Below are 11,488 nucleotides of genomic sequence, written 5' to 3'. Positions count from 1 at the left end.
TTTAAATATTAGAAAATTTTTCTGAAAAATTTAGAGAATGGTAGTTATAATTTGGCAATTACTATTTTCCTGTGTCTGAGCCCACTGGCATGATAGTGGATTCTGGGACATAGAAGCCATCTGCAGAAAATGCTGCCTCCACCAGCCAGATCTTAAGTAAATCATTTCTCATTTTGTATCCTCAGTCTCCTTATCTCTAAAATGAACCCATGACAGTGGCTCAAAAAATAATGATGGCTGGAGGCAAAGAGGAAGAGATGTGTCAATAAACAGAGGGGTGGGGGAAAAAGGATGGATGGAAGATGAATCAAAAAAGAGGTAGATGAATGGATGGACACTGGAGATATGAAAGAATGGATACAGAGTTGGATCATCAGATAGATGGATAAAAGAGGTATAACTGAAAGGATGTTGAAATGATAAAGTGAACTGCTAGATGGATAAGTGGAAGAAATGTTGAGCGGATGAATGATGGATGGATAGAAGAAAGGTGGATGGGATGTTCAATGGATGAATGGAAAGATGGATTGGATTTCTAGGTCTCTAACATTCTGACGCTGTGTCTAATTCTCAGACCCCTTTGTGAAAATACAACTGGTACACAGACTCAAGCTTGTAAAAACCAAGAAGACCTCCTTCTTAAGAGGCACGATCGATCCTTTCTACAATGAATCCTTCAGCTTCAAAGTTCCTCAGGAAGAACTGGAAAATGCCAGCCTGGTGTTTACAGGTAGGTAGCTTTTCAGACCTTAATGAACTCCAGGGGAGGGATGTTCTATTTAGTGGCCTAAAGACAGAAGGCATCCAGAAAGGATCGTGTTTAAGACCTCAGGTCTAATGTTTGACAAGCTGGGTTTGAATCCACTTACCGTTGGTGAACTTGGGCAAGATTCAATAAGATCATGAATACGGAGCCATAGAGCATAATTTCTACAAATGTGGGTTCTGAAGTTTGACTGCTTGACCCTGCCAGTACTTACCAAGGCCACAGCAAGATATATATGAATCCCTCTGAGCCTCATATATAAAATGTGGACAATAATGCTACTTTATAGGTTTGTTGTGAATATTGGATAACTTCAGGCTTTGGAATAAAACCTGGTACTCATTCTGGGTTAGCTTTGATGATGACATTGTTCATGATTCAAGTCGCTTCCTGTTGAATGGGGAAATATGACAAAACAGGGACAACTAACCCAGACAGAAGGGTTTTGAAAGACTTCCCAGAGGACATAGTGTTTGAGTAGTGGCTCTGAGTGTTACTGTCTGGTAGAACTCAGGTTGTTGTTTTCAGGGGTGAATTGAAGGTTGGCAGTTCAAACCCACCAACTGGCTCCATAGAAGAAAAGCTTGGTGATCTTCTCCCATAAATATTGGTAATGGTGGTGGGCTGTGGAGTTGGTTCCGACTCATAGTGACCCCATACAGGGTTTCCGAGGTTGTAAATCTTTACGGGAGCAGAAAGCCTCATCTTTCTCCTGCAGAACAGCTGGTAGTTTCAAAGTGCTGACATTAAGGTTCGCAGCCCGATTCGAAACCACTACACTACCAGAGTTCCTCCCATAAAGATTGCTGTTGTTAGGTGCCAAAGAGTCAGTACCAACCCATAGTGACCCTATGCAAAGCAGAACAAAACACTGCCTGATCCTGGGCCAACGTCACTAATGTTGCCACACTTGAGTTCATTGATGCTGCCACTTGGCCAGTCCATCTCATTGGGGGTCTTCCTCTTTTTCTATGACCTTCCACCTTACCAAACATGATGTCCTTCTCCAGTGACTGGTCTCTCCTGACAATATGTCCGAAGTATGACAGACGAAGTTTGGCTATCTTGACCACCAAGGAGCACTCTGGCTGCACTTCTTCCAACACAGATCTGTTGGTTCTTTTGGCAGCCCATGGCACTTTCAATATTCTCCTCCAACACCATAACTCAAAAGCATCAATTCTTCTACTGTCTTCCTTATTCACTGTACAGCTTTTACATGAATATATGAGGTTATTGAAAATACCATGGCTTGGGTCAGGTGCACCTTTGTCCTCAAGCTGACATCTTTGCTCTTCAACACTTTAAAAAGGTCTTGTGCAGCAGATTTGCCTAATGCAATATGTTGTTTGATTTCTTGACTGCTGCTTCCATGAATGAGTGTTAATAGTTGATCCAAGAAGAATGAAGTCCTCGACAACTTCAATCTTTTCTCCGTTGATAAGAATGTAGTTTATTGGTCCAGTGCTGAGGATTTTTGTTTTCTTTACATTGAAATGTAATCCATACCGAAGGCTGTGCTCTTTGATCTTCATCAGTAAATGTTTTAAGTCCTCTTCACTTTCAGCAAGCAAAGTTGTACTATCTGCATAGTGCAGTGGTTAAGTGCTCAGCTGCTAACCCAAAGGTCAACAGTTTGAACCCACCAGCTGCAGTCTGCTTCCATGAAGGTGGTTGTTGTTAAGTGCAGTTGAATCACTTCTGACTCATAGTGAACCATAGAGAGTTTCCAAGGAGCAACTGATGAATTTGAACTGATGACCTTGAGGTTCAAACTGACCTTGCAGTCCAGTGCTTATCCTACAGTGCTTCAACAGGAATCCTCATGAAGATTGCTGTTGTTGTTAATTGCTGTGAAGGTTCTGACTCATAGCGACCCTTTATAGGGTTTCTGAGGAGCAGCTGGTGAGTTTGAACCGCCAACCTTGTGGTCGAGTGCTTATCCTCCAACACCACCCCAGTACTGCCTTGGCAATCCTACCAACACTTCTAGTCCATTCAATAGGTTGGAGTCAACATGATAACAATGGGTTTCTTTAGGGGTTAGAAGGAGGGGAAAAGAGGAATTTTTGTTTGGGGGCATTGAGCTTGTAATGGTGTTGGGAGTATTGACAAAGTTTGTACACCATGAAGAATGGAATCAAGATCATTGAATGGTACAGGTGAAAATTGTTGAGTTGGTGAAGCTCTTAGTGTTTATTTTCACTGTCATCAAAATAAAACAAAGTTATTCATTAATTCAAAATTATGTCTTGAATACCGACTTGGTACCAGACACTGTTTCTAAGAGCTGGGACTGTAGCAGTGAGCAAAACAGATCAAAATCTTCCCAGGAGTTTACCAGGAGCATTCTATTCACAATATTATACAACGTGCTTTTTTGAAAGAATGAACCATGAGTTTGTTCTGAGTTTTCCATCTCAGTACTGCCATGGAGCGATATCACAGAATCAGGTTAAAGTGAAAGCAATGGAGCTTTATTGAGGGGCAGAAACGGTCCGCACTGGAAGTTGTCCAAATTCACGGAGTCAAAATGACCACACAATGAGAAAAAAAATAGGTTTTTGTGCAGGTCGAGCTGGAACTAAACGTTAGAAAGTTCTAATTGGATAAAAGACAATCAAGTGAGTCATATCTAGAAGCTATGATTCATCAGGGGGAGTTGGGCAGCACAGATGTGGGGTCACATGACTGGTTAAAGGAACAAGCCCTTGAGTTCATTACAGGAGGATCACTGGTTGATGGCAGAACTGATTTTTTGGGTAACCTATAAAAGTTGCTTCTTTGATCATGTCTGTTTCTGGGGACCCATTGTAAAGATTTATCAATAATGTTATGCATCAAGACCCTTCGAGTGTGTGCCTCCACATCTTGTACCTGTTTGTCCATAGAGGAAAGACCCTCTGGGAATAGACTGTGATAACCTACACCTCTCAGACCTCAGAGAAAAAGAATGTCTCCTTTAGGGTATACGGTCAGGTCAGCTCCAAGATTAGAGGAACTGCTGTTAGTGTTATTGTTGTTGCTAAGTGCCATCTAGTCGGTTCTGACTCATAGCGACCCTGTATAGGGTTTCCGAGGAGTGGCTGGTGGGTTTGAACTGTCAACCTTGCAATTCAGTGCTGATCCTACAGCACCACACCAGGACTCTAGGAAACTATATATACAGGATCACTATGAGTTGGAACTGATTCAGTGGCACTTAACAGCAGAAAGCTGCATACCAGAATGAAAGCCTGCTCAGTCCTGTACCACCATCACAATTGTCATGTTGAGCCCATTGTTGCAGCCACTGCATCTGTCCATTTCCTTGGGGACCTAACTCTTTTTTGATGACCCTCTGCTTTGCCAAACATGATGTCCTTTTCTAGGAACTGGTTTCTCCATGAAAACATGACCGAAGTATGTGAGGCAAAGTCTTGCCAACCTTACTTCCAAGGAACATTCTGGTTATACTTCTTCCAAGACAGATTAGTTTGTTCTTCTGGCAGCTCTTAGTACCTTCAACACCAAAATGCCAATGCATTGATTTGTCTACAGCCTTCCTTTTATTCTATTCATTGTCCAACTTTCATATATGAGATGACTGAAACCATGGCTTAGGTCAGGCTCACCTTAGTCTTCAAACTGACATCTTTGCTCTTAAAACTTTAAATAGGTCTTTCGCAACAGATTTGCCTAATGGAATATGTCATTTGATTTCTTGACTGGTGTTTCCATGAGTGTTGATTGTGGATCCAAGTGAAGCCTTTAACAACTTTAATATTAGTTGTTGTTGTTGTTAATGTCATCAAGATGATTCTGACTCACAGTGACCCTGTATAGGGTTTCTGAGGTATGGCTGGTGAGTTTGCAGTTAAAACTAGTAGTAGCCCAGTGCTTTATCCTACAGCACCAGGCCAGGACTCCTCAATATTTAGTAATTGAATTCAAACTGTTTGTACCACCCAGGGATGCAAGCAAAGTGACAACCTTCCTGAATTCACATCCACTAGGCCCTAACTGGTTTTTCTGATCAGTTGGGAAGAAGAACTGGCACCTCAATTTAAGGCTCTGAAATGCAGCCCATTAGCATGTTTCCAAACACTTCATCACAAAAGCTGAGCTGCAATTTGAGCGTTTGCAGAGAAACTTGGAAAAGCCTGTAATTAGTGGGTGAGCTGGGTTCTCAAAACAGTCCTCTTCTGTGTGGGATGAGGTTTCTTCTGTAGTTTTCAATCAGGGGATTTCTGTAGGCAAAAAAAAAGAGAGAGCGAGAGAAGAAAAGGTACCGGAAGAGGCCAGAGGGGTGGGAGCTGCTTTTCTACTCCTGTGATAGCAATATGCAATCCAGAGACCTTCTGGGAAGTTTGGGGAGGATTCCTGAAGCAAAAAAAAGTGAAGTAGGCCATGGAGGTTATTAGACTGTTATCAGAAGCAGGCAAGAGAGAGAGGAGTAAGAGAGAGACATATCATCTGAGATTCTGTGGAAAGCCCAAAATGGGAAGGAAAATGCAAGGGGAGACAGAAAGAAAAAGATTGGAGAGAGGTGTGGGGAGTGAGTATGAGAAAGGAAAAATAGGGAAGGGAGAGAGGGAAGAGAGATAGGAAGAGAGGAGGGGTAGAGAAAGGGGAGGGAGAAGGAGGAGAGATAGGGAAGGGGGAGGGGAGAGAAAGAGGGAGTTAAACAGAGAAAAGCACAGTGGTCAGGGGCCAGAGCCCCCACAGCAGCAGCCTGGTTTCCTATCTACCTGGTTTCCTATCTACCAGTGTGGCTTTGTGACCTTGGCATTTTCCTTGGGCTCTGGTTGCCTCAGATTCCTCACCTATAGAATGGGGATCATGGTGCTCTCCTTGCTTAGGTAGGTTCTTACAAAGTCCAAACATGTAAAGGTCTGGAACCTTGCCTGGCTCAGAAAATGTGTTCTTAGCTGTTATTGTTGTTGTTGTTGTTAAGTGCCATCGAGTTGGCTCTGACCCATAGCGGCTCTGTGTAGGGTTTCCAAGGAATAGCTGAAGAATTTAAACTGCCTAATCAGGCTGTTAACCTGAGTCAGCAGTTCGAAACTACCAGCTGTTCTGCGGGAGAAAGATGAGGCTTTCTGCTTCCATAAAGATTTATAGCCTTGGAAACCCTGAACAGGGTCGCTGTGAGTCAGAACCGACTGCACGGCACATAACAACAACCTTGCAGTTCAAACCAACCTTGAGGTTGAGTGCTTAGCCTATAGCGCCATACCAGCAGAGACCACATTTATACAGCCTTAAGGTTTTTCTGAAAGAGACAGATTGCGTATAGTATATAAATAAATAATATGCGGGGGCTGCAAACAGTTATTGGGAAAATTCCATGATTTTTCATCCCATTTTTCCATGAACTTTTTGAAGGCCCTTTGTGTTTTACCCACGTTGTCAGTGGGAAGTCCAAAATGAGAAGGAAAAAATAACTTTTGTATACACTCCTGCTTCTCACTTTCCTGTCTCTCCACCCCCATCCTCACCGTCTTATTGAAGATGAAATATTTGGGGAAATCCTCAGGTTACAAGAAATAAATGTCAGTTTCCCCTATACCCCCAAAGCTTCATGGCCTCTGAAAACCACTTAGAACTCAGATTCCCTGGAGAAACCGAGTCCAGGGACACAGTGCCTGGGGATGGCAGGGGCAGGTTATCAGGAAGGACCAGTCCCTGGGAGAAGGACATCATGCTTGATAAAGTGGAGGGTCAGCAAAAAAGAAGAAGATACTCAATGAGGTGGACTGGCCCAGTGGCGGTAACGATGGGCTCAAAAGTATCAGCAATAGTGAAGATTGTGCAGGACTGGGCAGTGCTTTGTCCTGTTGTGAATAGGGTCGCTATGAGTTGGAACCGACTGGATAGCACCTAACAACAACATGTACCTAGCTCCCTGATGATGGAATGTTTGAACACCTACTTTGGGCCTGTGCTAGATGCTAAGGGTTCAGTGGAGAACCGGACATCCATGACACGTGTTCTCAAGAAGCTTAATTGTAGTTGGGGCCAGACATTAACCAAGTGACGCTTGAAGAGCTACTCGATTGTGAATTGGCCTGGGGCTTATGAGGACAGATGCAGGGTGTGGTATAGTCTGGAGAGTCAGAGAAGGTAGTGTGGGAGTTGGGATTTCAAAGCTAAGAAGGCAAGGAGGGTCATTGGGGATGAGGCAAGACCAGGTCTAGAAGAGAAACTAAGGCCAACATCGTCACTTGAACCTGGGAGTGAATGGGCTGCCAGGTGTCAGCATGGAAGACCCCACCTTATCACCCAGCTAGTTGTTAGAGTCCGTTGAAGGCAGGGAATGGGAGGAGCTGACCAGGGCATGGGCTCAGGAGGGGTCCATCAGTGGGAGTCGTGGTGGACAGCCACCAGGCACCAGGGAAGAGAAACCAGTGGGGACTGACATTCTAGCTTTTTGTCACCTACCTTGTTTCTAGCTGTGACGGGACAACACTTTAGCGTGCTTTGGGATCTCCCATGGATTTGTTTTTTTTCTTTGATGTTTTAAAATATTTTCTTTGTTTTTGCTGAAGGTTTACAGAGTAAATTAAGTTCCCATTTGACAATTTCTATACAAATCATTCAATGACATTAGATTTTTCACCAAGTGTCAGCATTCTCTTTCACTGTGTTCTGGTTGTTCTCCTTCTAGTATTTTAGCTTCCTGCACCCTTGTCTTCTTATTCTCGCTTTAGAGCAAGGATGGAGGACCCTTTTTCTGCCAAGGGCCATTTGGATATTTATAATGTCACTTAATATGAATTTATGTGCTATGAGAAAAGCTCCTGGATTTATTGAATTTTTGTGTCCCACCTGCAGTTGCCTTGGCAGGGGCAGACCACATGATTTCACGGCTTATATACCCAGCGGGTCAGATGCTTCCCACCTCTGCTGTATAGTGACTGTAGATCCTTTTGTCTCATATAGTTGTTTTGGTTTTTTGGTTTTATTAATGAAACTGTACTCACAAGTAATACCCCTTATTTTGTGTGCTAAGCTGTTACTTCACTAAAAGGTGACCTCAGGGCCTAGTTTGGGTTTATGGACTATCTCCAGATGATAGTCTCAAAGGACCCTCCAGTCTCAACTGGACCAGGAGTTGTGGACTTGTTAAGCATTTGAGTTCAATCAGGGTCTGTCTTCTTGTGACTTTACTAAGAACAGTCAGTAGTGGTAGCCGGGCACCATCTAGTTCCTCTGGTCTCAGGGTAGATGAGGTCATGGTTCATGGATACTCAGTCATGTAGGCGGGTCTCTTCTCTGAGACTTTACCCAGCAATGTGTTAAAATGCAGATTGGGAATATGTGGGATGTCTGGGGCTTTGGGTCTATACCTCAAACTGAGAAGTAAGTCCGTACAAGGCCCAGGAGCTCATAGGAGATCCCAGGACCCTCTTCATACATGTGTTCAAAGGAAAACAAAAGCTGTCACCCCTGCCTATCATTAGACTATGTCTGCACCTTAGTATTACCATGGAGGCTTCCCTAGTGTTCCTGGGTAGCGCAAATGATTAAATGCTTGGCTACATATCGAGAGGTTGGAGGTTCAAATCCACCCAGAAGTGCCTCCTAAGAAAGGCATGGTAATCTGCTTCTGAAAGATATTGCCGACCTGGGGATTCTGGGCCCAGAGGCAGTGACATGGCCAGAGGACTAGAGCGGAGAATAAAGCGTCCAGCTGATAAGAAGTGAGGGGAGATGCATTAAGAACACCCATACTTGCAGATAGTACCCACTTGACCTGGCTTTAATGGCTGGATGACCAAATCTCTTACTACAAGAAAAGAAGAGAGGCTAGGGGTAGGAGTAACCTGCTACAATTTGATGAACTTTACCTATACTTATGGATATAATAGCTCAAAAAGGGAACAAATCTTTACAGCAAGGATCACTCCCACCCCCTCGGTACACAGGGTTGACAGGGATGGGCAACATAGACACTGGCAACCCAAAATGAGGGGGGCCTATAAAGGTAAGACGTGACTGGCTTACAAGCTTTCAAGAGGGAGCCTAGTTCCAGACGGGGCAGAGGAAGGTAGAATCACCACTGAATGATTTCCAATCTGTTATGACCGGGCTGGTAAAAGGAAATGGGGAAAGACTCTTGTGCTACAACAGTGAATAATTGCCATCAGGACTGACTGTGAGGGTAGGAAATATAGAGGTAGATGTTTTTTAACAAAAGGAGGGGAGAGATTGGTTTTGCAGCCCAGGAGCGGAGGTTGTTCTGGGACCATCAAATGAGAATAGTGGAGAGCGGGACTCTACCCAGAGAGGCAGTGACACCAGGAATGGAGACAGAGACGATGACATGGACAGATTGAGCGGCTAGGGACACTGGACTCAGAGAGGGAAAGGGGCTGTGTGCAGATGGCCGGCGGGCAGGCCTGTGGAGTGTACCCTTTGGTTATTTGATGATGCATGGAGGGGATTGTAATCATTGCAATGACACAAAATACGATAGGGTGAATGTAAAACTCATATTTTTCCATGTAAACCTCACAATAAAAACTTATTTAAAAAAAAAAAAAGATATTGCCATTGGACAGGCCGTGGTGAACAGTCCTACTCTGCACACATGGCTTGACTACGATTCAGAATCGATTCGATGACAACTGCTGGTGGACGTGGGTGTCTTAAAAATCCTGATGCCCTCGGCTGGAGTCCGCATCTTTGGCAGGCAGGACCTTGATGTCTGTTTTAAAAACAACTCAGGCGATGCCCTTGGGCAGCCTGTACTGTGTGGCATCCCTCTCTCACCTCCGTCAGCTTGGAGGACCCTGGGGGCCCTCAGTGAGTAGGGAATTCCACCGCACCTGTTCCGTTCTCCTTAATGGCGTGGCTTTCTGCAGCTGTAGCATTGACATGGTTCTCTGAATCAGTGGGGGAGAAGGGAGACCTGGAGGGCAGTGCTGTCGTCCTCTTGCCTGAGGAGACCCCAGGATTGTTGGGATTTGGGAAGTGGAACCGAGGGGTTCCATCAGTAGAGAGAAGAGGAAGTCAGTCTGAGTGGGGTAGAGCCATTCAGAGAGAGCCGAAGCCCCTGAAATGGAGCAAGGCTGTGGGCTTGTGCTGGACAGAGCTGCCCCCCAGCGGCATCCATCTTCTCCCCCTTCACCAGGCGCAGGGCGGGTCCAGTAGCCAGAGAGAGGGTCTCACTGTAGCTCAGAGTATGGGTTGGCATCACGTACTATGTGGTTTGAATTTCACCTTTCTCACTTGGCCAGTGTGTGGCCGCGAGCAGGTGATAGGAGCCCTCTGGAGCCTCAGTCTCCTCCTCTGTTTTGAGCATCCAATCTAAATACTCCGTAAAAGAAGCTGTAGCTAGTGCCTTGCATATAGTTAGTCTTCAGTAGACTTCCGGTCAGGTCATCATCATCATGATTGATGGACCCCACCATCGTGCTACTCTCTCCAACTCATGGTGACCTCACGTATGCAGATTAGAACTGCTCCAGAGGGTTTTCCAGGCTGTGATCTTTTGAAAGTAGATCATCAGGCCTGGCTCCCATGATGCCTTGGGGTGGGGTCAAACAGCCAGTATTACAGCTAGTAGGCAAGGACTTAACCAATTGTGTTACCCAAACAACCTACCAGAGAAGAGGATTATTGTTAGGGCCGTAGAGTTGGTTCCAACTGTCCAGTCCTACCTCAACCTCTCAATTATTGTTACGCTTGAGCCCATTGCTGCTACTACTGTCCATATCGTTGGGGCTCTTCCTCTTTTTCCCTGACCCTCTAACCAGCATGATGTCCTTCTCCAAGGACTGGTCCCTCCTGATAACATGTCTGAAGTATAAGAGGTGAAGTCTGGCCATCCTGGCTTCTAAGGAGTATTCTGGTTGTACTTCTTCCAAGACAGATTTGTTTGTTCTTCTAGCAATACATGGTACTTTCAGTATTCTTATCCAACACAACTCAAATGGTTTCTATGGTTTTCCTTATCCATTGCCCAACTTTCACTTGCATATCAGACGATTGAAAATATCATGACTTGGATCATGTGCACTTTAGTCCTCAAACTGACATCTTTGGTCTTCAATACTTAAAAGAGGTCTTGTGCAGCAGATTTACCGAGGGCAATAAGTCGCTTGATTCCTTAACTATTGCTTCCTTGAGCATTGATTGTAGATCCTAGCAAAATGAAGTCTTTGAGAAGCGGAAAGGAGTAGGCAGGTAGATAAATGGCAGCTGTTCACCCCGGGCAACCTTGATAGAACAGAATGCCACCCTGCCTGATCCTGTACCATCCAGCCATCATTGTGGCCACTGGGCCAGTCAATCTTCTTTAGCAAACACGATGCCCTCCATCCTAATGATTTGTTCTGTTGTGATCAATAAAGTTTCATTGGCTGATATTTAGAAGTAGATTGTCAGGTTTTAATTCTTACTCTGTGTTCGTATGGAAACTCCGCTGAAACCTGTCCGTGTGGGTATTCCTATGAGTGTGCGACGAAGCTTCCGGCATCATAGCAGCACGAGCTACCTCAGTATGGCACACTGAGAGGTGGGTGATGACCACAGAGGGTTGATGCTGGAATTGCACAGGCCTGGGTTGGAATCAGGAGCCTGGGTGGCACATTGGTTAAAGTACCTAGGTGCTAACCTAAAGGTTGGGGATTGAAACCTACCAGCCATGACTAGGAAAAGAGATCTAGCAGTCTGCTTCTGTAAACCCAACCCTCTACATGGCTTCTGACTCATCGTGACCCTGAGGGCAGCATG

At 44.8% G+C, this 11,488-nt stretch overlaps 1 protein-coding gene across 1 annotated transcript in view; it reads left to right on the top strand.

Annotated features, from left to right (window-relative positions):
• SYT17 (synaptotagmin XVII) overlaps positions 1-11,488 on the top strand; it is an 83,227-nt gene that overhangs the window by 57,565 nt on the left and 14,174 nt on the right. The window contains exon 7 of the mRNA XM_006875969.1: positions 575-730. Within this exon, the coding sequence (XP_006876031.1) occupies positions 575-730 (156 nt within the window). The remainder of the gene's footprint in view (positions 1-574; positions 731-11,488) is intronic.

Source organism: Chrysochloris asiatica, unplaced genomic scaffold, assembly GCF_000296735.1.
Source record: "Chrysochloris asiatica unplaced genomic scaffold, ChrAsi1.0 scaffold00348, whole genome shotgun sequence".
NCBI classification, from domain to species: Eukaryota; Metazoa; Chordata; class Mammalia; order Afrosoricida; family Chrysochloridae; genus Chrysochloris; species Chrysochloris asiatica.
Note: the sequence above shows the minus strand (reverse complement) of the source record. Positions and strands in the feature narration are given on the sequence as shown.